This window comes from Urocitellus parryii, chromosome 7 (genome assembly GCF_045843805.1).
Source record: "Urocitellus parryii isolate mUroPar1 chromosome 7, mUroPar1.hap1, whole genome shotgun sequence".
Taxonomy (NCBI): Eukaryota; Metazoa; Chordata; class Mammalia; order Rodentia; family Sciuridae; genus Urocitellus; species Urocitellus parryii.
In genome coordinates, this window is record NC_135537.1 from 128,894,347 (window position 1) to 128,910,249 (window position 15,903).

Genomic DNA, 15,903 nt, shown 5'->3' on the forward strand with positions numbered 1-15,903 from the left:
CCGTGAATTGTGGCGATAGTTCCTTGAATGGGTCTAAGCACAGTTTCACCTTCTCCTTTAGCCTTGTAGATAAAATAGTAGGAGCAATGGGCAAAAGTCAGACAAGTAATGGTGAAAATTGGAAAAAACTGGGTTTTATGCACAGGCGAAGTATAAATTAGTACAACGTGGGGCTGGGGTTGTGGCTCAGCGGTAGAGCGCTCGCCTCGCACGGGCTCAGGACCTGGGTTTGATCCTGAGCACCACATAAAAATAAAGGCATTGTGTTGTATCCATCTACACCTAAAAAAATAAATATTAAAAAAAAAAAAGAATTACACACTAGGAGTGTAGCTTTCTTAGTATGTACAAGGCCCTGGGTTCAATCCCTAGTACCCAGAAATGAAAAAAATGACAGAACCATATTGTTAAGAGGCCCAAGACCACACAGTTTGGTGATTCTCTAGGAGCACGTATAGGACCCAGCACCTAGTCCTCCTTGTGGCAGTGGTGTATTACAGTAAAGGATAAAAAGCAAGTTTAGTAAAGCAAAGGGTACCTGGGCTAAGATCCTGAGAAACCAACAGACAGTGGCGGGAGTCCTTTCCGGTGCACAGATGCTCTCAGTTCCTCCAGCAGCTTCCTGACCCTGTGTGTGAGGTGCTGTCTTCCAAGCAGCTAGTTAGAGATGCTGTGTCGGGTTCTTACTGGGGCTGGTCCCAGAAGCACTTTGCTCAACACATCCCAAGAGTCCAGACTCACAGAAGGAAAGCAGGTGTTCAGCACAACCAATGTCATTTGCTCAAATAGCTTAGAAACAGTGGCCACACTTACCACTTAGGGAATGGTGGGAGCCCTCCCAAAGTCCACGTTCTCAGATTCCAGCTAGAGAACACAAGCGGGTCTTCTCAAGAGAGTATTCTTGGGCCTGCTATGTTAACACATATGTGCTAAAATTGTGTATGGGGGCGGGTGGGTGTGCGCGCGTGCGCACATGTTCTCACAAATCTGGAAAGATATTCCTAAAACAGAAGAACTATAGTATAAACTCTTGAGCACATCAAAGATGCCACAGGAGTGACCAGCTGGGCCCCTGAGCTGTACCAGGCCTATATTAGGCTCTCCTGTATATCCTTCCCCCATTAAGTCCTCACACCAAACTGCCCCATCTGATGGATGAGAAATCTGAGGTTCAACGAAGCTAAGGACTGCCTCCCTAGGTGGCTTACTAACAGTTTGCAGAGCTTGGGTGGAAGACAGTCTGCCTCGCTTGACTGCAGAGCCCTTCCCCACGACACTATTCCCAAGACTGGAGAAGTGTGAGCTCTCTTAAGTATATTGCTAAAAAAGAGAGAAAGAAGAGAAACATTGGTTTGTGTTCCATGTGCAAATGTGTCCTCCATACACTTTCCCTTTGCTCACCTGACAGAGGACAGTCAAGAATGACGGGCCCCCTACTCTTTCTTTCTGTATCCATCCACTGTCCTCACAAAAAGTTATAAAGCATCTTATACCATGGCAATTTTCTAAAATATTTTAGAACTATCATTAATTGAGGCAGAAAAAAAATTAACATTACTCCTGAAATCTGATCATAAAAATGGCTAAATATTCATGCTGAATTTATAATACCAGATTTTTAAAAGCTAAAAGAACTTTTGACTAAATACTAGAATTAAAATTTGAGCCCCTTGGGGCTGGGGTTGTCACTCAGTGGTATACGCTTGGCCTAGCAAGTGTGAGGCACTGAGTTCGATCCTCAGCACCACAAATAAATAAATAAATAAATAAATAAATAAATAAATAAATTGTGTCCATCCACAACTAAAAAAAAAGAAATATTTTTAAAAAATTTTGAGTCCCTTAAATAATGTTTTCAAATTCAATGAGAATATGTATTTTACTAGTCCCAAAGCAGATGCCTAATGCATCTTGGTATGGAAAGGACCAGATAAAACCTGCTGGGCTTCTCACACAGGAGAGCAGTCACTCTTTTAAAGGACTTGATGTCATTTTTGTCTCTTCGTGATGAAGGTAAAACCAGTAGTCCATTGTATTGAGAGGAATCCCTGTCGTTGTCCTTCTCCTATCCAGTCAGTAGGGAGAGGCTAATGAGATGTCTGTGGGGCAGGTACCAGTACCTACTTATTTGAAGACAACACTATTTAAAGGCAATAGACTCTTGGTGGTGAAAGTCTTCCTTAACTGAGTTTAAGTTCAAGCCCACAAACACTGCTCTATTTGTGATCTGTTGAAGAGCTATGATTCTAGATCTTTTTATTTGCTTACTTGTCAAATTGAATTGAATCCAGTCTTTTACTCCTCCTTGCAGAATGAGTTGGATAATGTCTCAACCCTTTTGGAAGAAGCAGAAAAGAAGGGTATTAAATTTGCTAAGGATGCAGCTAGTCTCGAGTCTCAACTGCAGGATACACAGGTATTCCAGGGGGGTTAGGGTCTTCAGTAATAACTGACATTTCTATAATACATAAACTGGTAAAATATGCCAATTCCAGAACCGCCTTTTGTAGCATCACCTCTTACTAATTTTGTGTTATACTGGTGCTGAGACCATCTTGCTCTGTAACCAGCCTTGCTACACTCAGGAAATTTCCACTGAGGTTCAGCATCTCACAGAACCTTCAGGTCCTGTGCCCTGCAAGCATGTGGGTGGCCTGGGGGGCAGCACTAATCAACACTCATGGGCACTGCCCTGCCAGTGGTATACCCCAACAGTGGTCTTACTGCACCATTTTAAATAAAATTTTAATTATGGTTGAAATTTCATTATGCTGACCTGAGAAAAGCAGTCCCTTTTGTAGAAGGGTGGATTGGTCCTTGCTTATTATACTGGTAAGAGTTATATTCAGTCTTCTGTTTAAGATGTTTCTATGTTATATACAAGTTAATTGAAGTAATGTGGTACTTTTTTCTTGGAGTTTTACATATTTATTAAATTTCCAAGTGTTTGAAAGTGTTCATTTTCTAGGTACTAGGGATATAGAGTAAAAATCTCAAAACAGGAAGGAGGTTAGATTAATTGGGACAAGTTCAGTGTAACCAGGGCATATGCTATGATAAAACACATCCTAGTCAGCAAGAATAAAGGAGGAGGCAAGAGCCAATCACAGAGAGCTCTGTGATGCCTTCAAAAGTTTTCAAGTCTGAAAGTAACAGGAAAGACATATTTGCACTTATACTTAGGAGAAGTTAACTTGGCAAAAGATAGAAAGGACAAATGATCGAGGGGGTGCCCAAGACTAGAGGTTATCTTAGTAAGCAATGCCAAGCTCCTGAACTGAGACAGGGGCAGGGGAGTGGAGAAGAAGAGATTCTCGAAGTTACTGAGGCTCAGGGAACAGGGGGTTACAGGAAGAAGAGGCATGGCAGCTGCCTTGCAGGGCCCTGGGCCTGTGCCCTGGCTTCAAGAACCAGCTTGAAGCAATATTTGGGTGAACAAACAGCTTTTACAAAATCATCATGTGTATTTTTAAGTCATTTGCATTTGTTAAATGTCACTGGGTATTTCTTATCCACTGAAACTTTTGTTTATGACATGAAATTTTTGTTTTAGTGATTTTTAATTTTTTTTTCTGTTTTATGTTTTTGTGGTGCTCAGGATTAAACTCAGATAATTGATATAACTTAAGTATTAACTTCTTAAACAAATAAACAGGAGCTCCTTCAGGAGGAGACACGCCAAAAACTGAACCTGAGCAGTCGCATCCGACAACTGGAAGAGGAGAAGAACAGTCTTCAAGAGCAGCAGGAGGAGGAGGAGGAGGCCAGGAAGAACCTGGAAAAGCAGGTGTTGGCCCTGCAGTCCCAGGTGTGTGTCCCCCTTAGGGAGCAGTGTGGCCTAGATGTGTACCCTTAGCAACTAGTATCCCTGCTGTGCAGACTGTCTCACCTCCATTTGGGGCACTTAACTAGGTTATACTATATTAAGCCCGGTACATGTTTTTTCTGTGACCCAGCCAAATGCTGTATCGTGTGCAAGAAACAAAATACTTTTACTCCTCTAATGCAAAGACTAGTCAAGTTCTTTACATTGACTTTTCATTTTTCCTTACCCAATGCCTAGCTGGCTGACACCAAGAAGAAGGTAGATGACGACTTGGGAACAATTGAGAGTTTGGAAGAAGCCAAAAAGAAGCTTCTTAAAGATGTGGAGGCATTGAGCCAGCGCCTGGAAGAGAAGGCCCTGGCTTATGACAAGCTGGAGAAGACCAAGAACCGCCTGCAACAGGAGCTTGATGACCTGGCGGTGGACCTGGACCACCAGCGCCAGGTGGTCTCCAACTTGGAGAAGAAGCAGAAGAAGTTCGATCAGGTGGGAGGCTGCACCCACTGCCCCAGCCCCCGCCCCCACACCTCATGTCGCCTCCCCCAACAGAACTCTCACTTTTGTTGTTTCGGTTTAAAACAATGTTTTCCTGTTCAAAGGCAATGAAAAATAAGATATTTGTATAAAAATTGGAAAATAGAAAAGCAAAAGATAAAAACAGAGATAAAACACCCATAATGTATTATAGGTTGAGTATTCCTTATCTAAAATGCTTAGGACCAAAAGGTGTTTTAGGTTTAGGACTTTCTCCAGGTCTAGAGTATTTGCATCTGCATAATGAGATATCTTGGAGACAGGATCCACATGTAATGAGATTCATGAGGGTTTCACATATACTTTGTGCTGATGGCCTGAGTAATTACACCCATATGCTTAATGTATGTGCATTTTAACTGCAACCCATCACGAGGTACATGTGGAATTTTCCACTTTGGGCATCATATCAGAAAGTTTTACATGTTTAAACTAGGGATGCTTGACTCATGGTAACATTCTTAGCAAGAAGCTGGACTCCCAGCAAATGCTATTTATTTTTTTTTTACTCTTCCCTTACACCTTTCCACACAGCTGTTGGCAGAAGAGAAGAACATCTCTGCTCGCTATGCAGAAGAGCGAGACAGGGCTGAAGCAGAGGCCAGAGAGAAAGAAACCAAAGCTCTGTCCCTGTCCCGAGCCCTAGAGGAAGCCCTCGAGGCCAAGGAGGAGTTTGAGAGGCAGAACAAGCAGCTCCGAGCAGACATGGAAGACCTGATGAGCTCCAAAGACGACGTGGGGAAGAACGTAAGTCACCTGCTAGCGCACCGGAGAGTAGCCCCAGGTTGGAGCCTTCCACCAGCCTGAGGACCCAGGAGTGCGGGCCCACAGTAAAGTCCTGGGAGAGCCTCAGCTTGTGTGTGAACAGGGTGCTGAAGTCTCTCAGCTTGTGTGTGACCAGGGCCAGCTGTCAGGTGTTCCTCCACGACTCTTCTTTGTTGTCTGTGCCAAGCCAGACCTGGCACTCACAAAGCAAGCACAGCAGGTTGTCACACCCTATTCTTGTCTCTTTCACTGGCCCTCCTTGCCCTGACCCCTTCCAGGTAGGGGAACCTTCAACAACAGAATTTCACTGTTCTGTAGTCACCAGTAGCTACTAAACAAACCAGGGTACCACGAGGTCCCTGGGATTGAGGACAGTGGTTGAAGCAGCAGCTCCCTTGCACCTGGCTCCCCAGGGAGGCTCCCTGTTTGCTTCTGTGCTCTGGGGGTTTATTCAGAGTTTGGAAATTTTTGCTGCACTACACTTATTTCTAGTGCATACATCTTCCACAGGAGCCTTGGTGCTTTTTGTGTACCCTGCATGCATCCCTCCCTTGCTATATGATATATTGAGGGCAGCAAAAGAAACCGGAGCCTGGCATTCAAAGCTGAGGTTTCAGCCTGGCTCTTCCACTAGCTTCCATGCTGACCATGGGGAGCCTCTTAAACATTCAAAGCTTACGTGTCCTCATCTCTCATATGGACATTGTACCGCATCTTCTTTGAAAAGCACCAAGCCCTGTATGAAGGGAAGTTCTCATTTTCATGGAATGCCAGCTGTCTGGCCACACCATAAATGAACGAAGACTATCCTACTTTCCTGCTGGGTCTCCTATATCCTGGTGCCGAGGGAACCAGCCCCATAAACAAGAAGCAGCCACCCAGTGTAGAAAAGACCGTGATTACATAGTAAGATGTGGAGCGAGAACTCTACAATTGGTTCCACACTAGATTCCCTAGAATAATCAACACCTACATGTTCCTTCCACGAACATGTCTTTGGTGTCTTCTGAGTGCCAGACACTGCTTAGAAAGTGCACCTTCCTGTCCTAAGTCTTCCTCTGCTCTCTCTGTGAGAAGTGATATGGTCATGGACCCCACAGGGGACACGTGACACCACCTGGCCTAGCTCAAAAGGTTATGAGGATCGAATAGGACAGGAGATGGAAGCATTCCGCACAGAGAAGTAAATGTTTGTCCAGGGAAAGATCAGGCCTCCATATCGCTATACCCTGTTCTTCCTAGGCCCAACCACCTTAATACCCACAAGTTTGCCCATGGCCTTTCCAGTGCAAGTGATCTTTTCTGTGGCAGGAAGAGGTGTACTCTCACCCAGGCATGATGGCACAAACCTGTAATCCCAGGGACTGAGGATGCTGAGGCAGTAAGATTAGAAAGTCAAGGTCATCCTCTGCAATTTATTAAGACCCTCAGCAACTTAGCCCCTATCCCCAAATAAAAAGTAAAAAGAATTAGATGGAGCTCAGTGGTAAAAAAAAAAAAAAAACCCTGGGTTCAATCCCCAGTATAAGAAAAACAAGTGTGTATTAACACACACAGCAGGCATCTGGCCCACCGTCACACCATTCCTCTGACACGGCTCCACTTTCTCTTTTCTTGGGCTTTATGAAAGCTCGGCACAAAGGTCTTCAGAGGATGATGATTATAGGACACATGTGAATAAAAGAAGTTGGTACTGCACTTTTAAGTTTCATCTCTGAGATGAGGAATAGCAGCCCTGGAGAGACAGGGAAGGATATGTATGCATGTGTCAGATGCTGGCCTGGGCTGACCAGAGGGGCCTATAAGGACAGCTGTCTTTAACCTGTGTTTCTGCCAAGAGTCAACTTCTTCCCTGATACTTCCTGTGGTTTAGGTTCATGAACTTGAAAAATCCAAGAGGGCCCTCGAGCAGCAGGTGGAAGAAATGAGGACCCAGCTGGAGGAACTAGAGGATGAGCTCCAGGCTACAGAAGATGCCAAACTGCGCCTGGAGGTCAACATGCAAGCCATGAAGGCCCAGTTCGAGAGGGACTTGCAAACCAGAGATGAGCAGAATGAAGAAAAAAAGCGTCTGCTGATTAAACAGGTAGGTTGAAGGAAGCAACCTACAGAACCAGGGCCTGCACGTTCTCCACACCATTCCTGACTCAAGATCTTGTGTATTTGTGTTCAGGCACGTTAGCTAGAAGAAAATTAGATTTTTCAGTCATTTGAGAATTCATTGTAACTGACTGAAATTTCCTGTTTCTCAAACAACATCATGACTGCTTACAGTAAGCCAGGTTACTTCTCAACTGAAAAGCCCTCAGTGGAACCTCAAGAGGCTGTGTAGTGAAGTTCAAGTTCTTTGTGGGTACAGAAAAAAAGGACTAGATGCCAGACCAGAGGATGCTGCAGGTTTCTACAGGTCACACCACAGGTCGTCTTCTCATCACTCTTAAGAAAATATTTACATTTTTTATTTTAAAAAGTTGCTAAGCTCTTACAATTTGTATACTTTTCTGAATGTGCATTAAACTTCTAATTTGAAAGTTTTCTTTAAAACTTACCTAATTGGATATTTTGACAGTTCATTGGAGTCCATAGTAATAAGCCTTGGATTTGACTTATATTTAATTTTGCTTTTTTTTTTCATTCTATTAACATTAGCTCTACTAGTCATTTATTCCTGGATGACAAATTGCCCCCAAACTTACTGGCTTATTGAATCAACACTTAAAATGTCCCAGTGTCTATGGGTTAGGAATTTGGAGCAGCTCAGTGTGGTGGTTCTGACGCCATCGAGATCTGGGCCCAGGTGCATCACCTACTGGCCTGAGCTAGGTAGGAGGAGTGAGTCAATACACCTTACTCCCGAGTGTGGGAGCCTCAGTGCTAGCCCAGGAACCTCTCCCTAGGCTACTTGAGTGCCCTGGAGAGAGTCTCCCCAAGAGTGAGAGGTCCAAGAGGGCCGGCCAGCAAGGAGGAAGCTATATGCATTTTATGATCCAGTCGTCTCTCAAGTCACACTCAGGTCACTTCCTTTTCGTTCATTAGAAAGAAGTCATCGACTATGGTCCACATGCAATAGATTAAACTCTTTTTTTTTTTTTAATATTTTTTAGTTGTAGATGGACCCAATACCTTTATTTATTTATTTCTATGTAATGCTGAGGGTCAGACCCAGACCCAGTGCCTCACATGTGCTAGGCAAGCGCTCTACGAGCCACAACCCCAGCCCAGGCTCTGACTCTTGAAGAGGGAGTGTCAAAAAATTTGTAGACACATTTGAAAAACCACTGTACTTACAACAAATACAAAGGAAATGGCTATACCTAAGGAGCCTCTTATTATCTCAGGCTAGAGATACAGACCAGGTCTGTGCAGCATAAAGCTAGCAGGCAAATACCTGTATATTGCATGGAAGTAGCTGCCCCCCCCCCCCCCACCAACTCCTGCAAAAGCAGGAGCAGGAGAGGCCTTGTTCTCCCCCTTGGAGAGGCTCATGTGAGCCACCTTTCACCCCAGGCTTTTTGGCCTTACCCAGAACACTTCCTTCCCAGGCTGCCCCCCGCCCCACAAGCCACCTGTCCATTCATGGAGAGTACTTGTTCAAAGCCCCAAACTGTGAGATCACCACCTAAGCCCAAGGCCTCAGGAACTCATGAGCTCAGAACTTAGAACTCAGTGTCTTTGAGTCTAGTCCTCATTTTTAGTTCATCATTGGTGACTGAGGCATTAGGATGCTGTTTAAAAAATAAAGAGCCCATTTTCTGTCTCCTTCATACAATGGCATGAGTATTGTCCCATACCCATTATATAGTGGAGAAGCTTGTGGAAAAAAAGAAAGTCCCAGAGTAAGTGACAGCTGGGGTTTGTTATGGGTCCAGAGTTGTGTCTGCCTCAATCTCCAGCTCACATCTGCCTCCTTTATTTGTCCTTGCTGTACTCTAGAGTTGGCCTTTATTTGGACACTCCTCTGTTGGATCCCTTTGATAGCCTGCCGCTTTCCTTATGTATCAAATGTAGTTTCTGCCTGGGTCTGAAGCCCCCATAGTCTGGTCATGCCCACCTTTGCAAGCCTAATTCCTTCCAGTACTGCCAAACACATGTCCCTACACTGGGCCAGCGTGGCCGCTGTGGCCCAGGGACATGATCATGCCCACTGTTCCCCCTAGGTTCCTTAACAAGTAATTTCTGCCCTCTGTGTGTCTGTCCCAGCCTGTTTGTTAAATCACTGTCTCACTTCTCATATCTTTGCATCTTCAGTTAGGCCTCTGCTTCCTCATGTGTCTTCATTAGCAATCAGTGGGAACGGTGTGTACTGGGTGTTGCTTACAGATCTTCTGAACTAAACTCAACTACTGAGGTTTAGTTCTGTTAACAGTAAGGACTGCTGGTAACAGACCACCTCTACCAAGTAACGGAGGTTCCACTCACCCAAGTCACCAGAGCCCTTAAATGGCAACGGGCTTTTGGCTTCAACAAGCTATAACCAGATGTTGTTCATCAGGTTCGGGAGCTCGAGGCAGAGCTAGAGGATGAGAGAAAACAGCGGGCACTTGCTGTTGCTTCAAAGAAGAAAATGGAGATAGACCTGAAAGACCTTGAAGCTCAAATTGAAGCTGCGAACAAAGCTCGGGATGAAGTGATCAAACAACTTCGCAAACTTCAGGTAAGTGCAGGAGCCGTGGAAGCCTTTGGACAGGTGGTTCTGCTGAGATCAGGGACTTTGTGACCCTTGTTGCTTTTACACAAGGACAAACTGAAGAAGGAAAGAAAGATTGCCACCTCCTCCCTGAGCTTGGCACCCAGCCACTTCCACTCAGGAGGCCACACAACTGACCCCTTGGCTGAGGGTTGAGGCAGCAGGGCACAGAGATGGCTCACGTGGACCTGTGTGTCCACAGGATATGTTTTAAGGCAGCTGGGGGTGGAGTCCACAGAAGAAACACACAATTTCTGGGTCATGACTCCTGTGACCCCCAAGTCACCAAGAGAAGGTTGTGTGACTTTCCTTTATTAGTACTGTGAGCATTAATCGTCTTCTGGTCATTTTGGTCATCACTTTGATACCCAGATGATGTACCTGTTTCACTAACTCAACTGTGTAAATGATCTATTTCAATCCACAGTGTGGGCAGGTGTGTGTAGGCCACCCCGTGATGCCAGCAGGAGTGTAGATAGGCACAACTGTGGTGGTGGAAAGTTTCGTTCAACCTTGAGAAATTAATCTAACAAAGCGATGTTTACGTAAAAATATCTAAGCCGCTGTGTTATTTATGTGTATGTCCTATACTACCCCAGTCTTGAGTGCCATAGCTTTGTAGGAAGTTTGAATTTGGGAAATGTGACTTATCCATCTTTGTTCTTTTGCTAGACTGTTTTGTCTATTCTGGAGGGTTCCTTGCAATTCCCTATAGTAATTAGGATCAGATTGTTAATTTCTACGCTCCCCCCCACCCTCCCAAAAAAAAGCAAACTTGGATTTCACGAGTTATTACATAAACTCTGTAGATCAATTCTGGAAGTACTGCCAAATCTAAGTCTTAACTGTCTTCTAATCCATGAATATGGATGTCTTTCCATTTATTTAGATCTAACTTTTGTACAATAATATAATTTTGATGTATATTTCTTTCACATCTTTTGTTCCATTTATACCTAAGTATTTGATGCTATTATGAATATAATCACTTTAATTTTGAATGTTCAAGGTGTACAGAATTGCAGTTGTTTTTTTTTTTTATATTAATCTTATATCCTGCCACATTGCTGAACTTGTTTATTGTAATGGGTTTTTAGTGGATTCTTCAGATAAGATCATATCAGTTTCTTACTGATGCCTTTTATCACAGTTGAGAAAGTTTCCTTCTCTTTGTAGCACACTGAAAATTTTTACAATGAAAAGATATTAGATTTTGTCAAATGTGTCTTCGGTATTTCTTGAGATGATTATATTCATTTTTTATTTTCAAGACAACTTTGTGTTCTTCAGATAAATCACACCTGGACATGGTGTGTATTCCTTTTTCCTGGTTACCAGATTCAGTTTTTCACTATCTTACTGAATATTTTTACATCAGTATCCATAAAAGATTTTAGTCTATAGTCTTCTTATGGTATCTTTGTCACTTCCTCAACTTTCATATTTACAGTGAATTTGTGTTAATTTTATTTATTTTTATGTGGTGCTGGGGATGAACCTAGTGCCTCACACATACTAGGCAAGCGCTCTACTACTGAGCCACAACCCCAGCCCTTTATGTTAATTTTATAAATTGGAAAAAATATCATGTTTAAAAACCAACAATGAAAACTACTCCCAAAACCTTCTTATTTAATCTTAGGCTCAGATGAAAGATTACCAGCGTGAATTAGAAGAAGCCCGTGCGTCTCGAGATGAGATTTTTGCACAGTCCAAAGAGAGTGAAAAAAAACTCAAGAGTTTGGAAGCAGAAATCCTTCAGTTGCAGGAGGTTTGTCTGTCTTTTATTTATTCAGTTATTCAGCAAATATTTGCTCTTGAAATATCTCCAAGATCAGATAAATATATTTTAGTATCTTTGTAGCTTAATGTAATTTTAGTATCCATTCCTAACAATCATCACGTTGCCTCAGTTTGGGGAACAGAAAGCAGTCATACTTTGACACTACTCATCAATATTCCTCTACCTGGCTAAAGGAAAAAGCTGATTAGGAGCTTTTCAACCTACCTGCCAGACCTGTTCCCATGGGGGAGCAAGGGAGGGGCTCTCACTTGTTTCTTTGGTGTTGGTAAGCACAGGGCTCATTTAGTTCTCACCCTAGCAGCACAGGATTGTCTTTGCACAGAAGCTCTGTTCCTATGATCCTTAAAAGGGGAGAAGTATATTGCACTGAGAGGCAACTGCCCCGTGATCAACAGCCCGCTGTGGTGTTGGGGATTAGACATAGGGCCTGAGACTAGGCCAGCTCCAGCCCAACAAATATTCTTTCATTCATCTCTTTACTTCAATTCTCACAAGGGGGGTGGGGAGCAATGAAGTGTTTACATATAATGTGGAATTCTCTCCTTGTAAGGCACGGTTGAACATATACATTTCTTTATAAATGAAAGATGATTACAATCTATTCAAACTTAAAACAATAATAACTTGAAATATTAGTACCAACTTATATGAAGACTAAGGCTCAATACAAACATGTGGCGATGCTGGATAATATCACTGAAAGTAGACTTGAGTTGGCAAGAAAGATAAGGAGTTCTCTAGGTGTCTGGAATGAAGGAACTGAAAACCAGATCAGTACATTGAGCAGCCTAGGAGTTACCCTGAGAGCCTCTTTATTTTGTTACATTGTTTTTTGCTTTAGTTCCTTCATGTTTTGTTTTCATTTTCATTTTGTTTTTTGAGACAAACTCTTGCCTTGACCAGGCTAGCCTTGAACTTGTGATCCTCCTGCCTCAGCCTCCTGAGGAGCTGGGATTACTGGCAAGTGCCCAACTATGGCTTCTTCTTTACTCCGTGAAAATTTAAAAGTTTGATTAAATTTCCAAATGTATGACATTTTTTAGTTGATTTCTAATTTTATTATATACAGAGAATAGAAAGAAGAGTTTTTACCAATATTCTTTAAAACTGGATTTATCAATGAGTATTTTAAGTTCTCCGCATTCATCACGGAGTTGACCAGTGATATCCCAAATGCTCATTTCCCTGCAGGTGATGGGACCCATGGAGCCTGTCTCCTGGACAGTTCCTAGGCCATGACCAAGTGTCCAGGCAGTACTCCCTGCACCTTTGTTGTTTTGAAAGCCAGCAGTGTTCATTCCAGACCTTCAGGCAGAGGCCACACACTGCATAGGAAGGACAAACTGAGCCAGAAAGCCAGCCTGTCCTTCCCTTTCTCTTATACTTTTCCTTCTCTCCAACACCTTTGTCCCTTTAGCATATAGGCCCTGGGGTCTTTTCCATTTTCCTTCGGGTCCATCAGGCTGCCTAAAGCACACCCAGCTGGTGGACAGGAACCCAGTTGAGTATCTAGGACCCAAGAAGACTGAACAAGTAAGAGGCCAGATGGCAGAGCTTTGACTTTCAGCCTTTGGGTTAGGTCCAAAGCATTCTGCCAGCTGCCCTTATATCCTGGACAGCTGGCCTTGCCCATATGTGAGGGCCATGTGTGCTAGAATTTGGTCTCCTGGGAGGACCCATCTCCTGTACACAGGCAGTCTTATCTACATGCCAGAGCCTGCAGATGAACTACTATACAGCCCTGCCCCTTACACATCTTCAGGATATGCTCTTGTCAAATATAACACCTTTTAAAAGGGCAGCTCTGGAAAAGGAGGCAGAACCCCAGCTTTCTGCTCTTGATCTCAACCTTGAAAGACTGGGGCCAATCTCTCCTAGTTTCCTAGTTTTCCTCATGATGAAATTCCCAGATTCTAAGGCTGTGATCTCAGTCTTTACACCTTTGGGGTAAGAATCCTGCCCCTGACTCCTTTCACAGCAAATCATCTTTGCATGGATGCAGTCCTCTGAGAGCCTGCCACAGAGGCCCAGCTATCCCGCACTTGAGCCCCTGCAGCCACGCTACACTCACCTACCCACAAGGACCCGTGATCCTTGTGGCACTGCTGCCCTGACATCCACTAGTCTAGTGTACCTGATCGCCATATGTACATGTCAAAGATACTTCAAGACCATAACTTGGTGTAGTTCACTTTCCTGTAGGGTTCTGGGTAAAGTTTGTGCTCAGTTAATATTTAAAAATATTTAATTTAAAATAAAATTTTAAAAAGGCAGGCTTGCCAGGCACAGTGGTGCTCACCTGCATTCCCAGCTCCTCTGTAGGCTGAGGCAAGAGGATCTCAAGTTCAAGGCCAGCCAGCCTGGGCAATTTAGTAAGACCATGTCTCAAAAAATAAACACCAGCCTTCAAGGATGATAGGAATACCCACCTCTTATTTGACAGCAAAGCCCCTACGTGGACTAGGACTTCCTCTGTGGGCCTTTTGTTTCTGGCTGTTGAGGCCACACATCACCCGGCTGGCCACAAGTTGTCTTCAGCCCACTTGCCAGCTTCCCTTCTTACATCTAAGCTGCAGTTAGAGATGCACGTGGAAAGGCTGGAGCCGAGCTGCCACAGCTCCAGGCACTGTCAGATTTCACATATGAGGATATGGTAATGGCCAGTGCCTAAATCAATCTAAATTTATTCAGGAACTTGCCTCGTCTGAGCGTGCCCGCCGACACGCCGAACAAGAGAGAGATGAACTGGCCGATGAGATTGCCAACAGCGCTTCTGGCAAGTGAGTCTCCAGGCAGCAGGTGGGCAGGGACGGGGGTTTAGAGAGCAGTGGTGTCCACCCCAGCCTGTGGTCCCTGACTTCGGGCATGCAGAGTCACTCACGGGCCTGCTCATCCATTCAGGGTCTAGAAGGATGAGCAGGAAGTGCTGAGCCTGGACAGTGGCAGCCATGGGCACTCACATGCCAGTCCTAATGGCTCATACAGAGGGGTGTCCCTGGGCTGCACTGACCTGGGGTGGCGAGTCCTCACTTTCAGATCTGTTAGGTTTGGCAGGCAGGTTCCTTAGACATGACCTTTCTCTGATTCATTTTTCATTAAGAATCACTTTTTCTGAATAAGTGGATTTCTCCATTTGATTACTATATTGAAGGTACATCATGAGCCTTTCATAACATGCCATGATGAGGCGCTTGAATTTTATGCTCAGTGCACTGAGAAGCCATTAGGTAGTGTTTAAGTGAGGAAATGCTGGGATCCTGCTGGCATCCTGAAAGCTGACCCTGGAGAGAGGCAGAGAGGCTGGCAGGCTGCCGGATCCCAGGAAAAAGACCCCAGGGCTGGGAAGGGAGGCAGGTGTGGGCAGGGAAGCGAATCGAGTGGGGCTTGTAGGTGGATTTGGGGTTGGGTACAGGAGAGAGAAAGCAATTGGGAGTGATGCTCAGGTCGCCACACAGCAGGGTGGTGGAGTCTCCCAAGTCCTCCCTGCGCTGTGCTGACTGGTGCTGAGTGTCACCTCTCCTCGCCCTGGCCAGGTCTGCGCTGCTGGATGAAAAGCGGCGTCTGGAAGCTCGGATCGCACAGCTGGAAGAGGAACTTGAAGAGGAGCAGAGCAATATGGAGCTGCTCAACGACCGCTTCCGCAAGACCACTCTGCAGGTAGCCATCTTAGACAGCCATCCCCGGGAGGGGCTGTGCTGCCTCTTGGCAAGAATGACTGAATCCTCCTCTTCTAGGTGGACACGCTGAACACAGAGTTGGCGGCTGAACGCAGTGCCGCCCAGAAGAGTGACAATGCACGCCAGCAACTGGAGCGGCAGAACAAGGAGTTGAAGGCCAAGCTACAGGAACTGGAGGGTGCTGTCAAGTCCAAGTTCAAGGCCACCATCTCAGCCCTGGAAGCCAAGATTGGGCAGCTAGAAGAGCAGCTTGAGCAGGAAGCCAAGTAAGAGGTTCTTGCTGCCTTCAGCCATAACTCACTGTGTATCTGCCACAGAGCAGGCTTCAGGCTCAGTCTGTATCAGACTCCACACAGACATGCACCCTGCCCCGGGTGCTCCCAGTGCAGGGAAACAGGATGATAGGAGTACATGTGACCAGAGTGGCAGATAGAAGGTGCCATGAGCCATGAAAGGAGGGAGAGTTTGGGAGGACACCTGTGAGATGGCACGGGCTGGCCTGCTTGTCAGCCCCTCCTGGATTCACTGTGCCTGTGATTTCCTAGGTACTGTTTATATCTCTACCCTAAGTCAGTTTCCCAGGTTGGTGGCATCCCGTGAAATATTGCAG

The 15,903-nt window shown here is 44.9% G+C and overlaps 2 protein-coding genes across 3 annotated transcripts in view; one reads left to right on the top strand and one right to left on the bottom strand.

Annotated features, from left to right (window-relative positions):
* The window catches only part of Myh10 (myosin heavy chain 10), a 140,259-nt gene that overhangs the window by 116,096 nt on the left and 8,260 nt on the right, over positions 1-15,903 (top strand). For both annotated transcript variants that reach the window (XM_026390473.2, XM_026390474.2), the window contains 10 exons: positions 2,312-2,416; positions 3,656-3,808; positions 4,064-4,312; positions 4,895-5,107; positions 6,999-7,211; positions 9,618-9,779; positions 11,455-11,583; positions 14,308-14,396; positions 15,150-15,273; positions 15,351-15,559. In XM_026390473.2, the coding sequence (XP_026246258.1) occupies positions 2,312-2,416; positions 3,656-3,808; positions 4,064-4,312; positions 4,895-5,107; positions 6,999-7,211; positions 9,618-9,779; positions 11,455-11,583; positions 14,308-14,396; positions 15,150-15,273; positions 15,351-15,559 (1,646 nt within the window). The remainder of the gene's footprint in view (positions 1-2,311; positions 2,417-3,655; positions 3,809-4,063; positions 4,313-4,894; positions 5,108-6,998; positions 7,212-9,617; positions 9,780-11,454; positions 11,584-14,307; positions 14,397-15,149; positions 15,274-15,350; positions 15,560-15,903) is intronic.
* Ndel1 (nudE neurodevelopment protein 1 like 1) overlaps positions 1,105-15,903 on the bottom strand; it is a 61,574-nt gene continuing 46,775 nt past the window's right edge. The window contains exons 10-11 of the mRNA XM_077801416.1: positions 2,269-2,335; positions 1,105-1,320 (exon numbers count right to left, since the gene is read on the bottom strand). Of these exons, the coding sequence (XP_077657542.1) occupies positions 1,122-1,320; positions 2,269-2,335 (266 nt within the window). The 3' untranslated portion in view covers positions 1,105-1,121. The remainder of the gene's footprint in view (positions 1,321-2,268; positions 2,336-15,903) is intronic.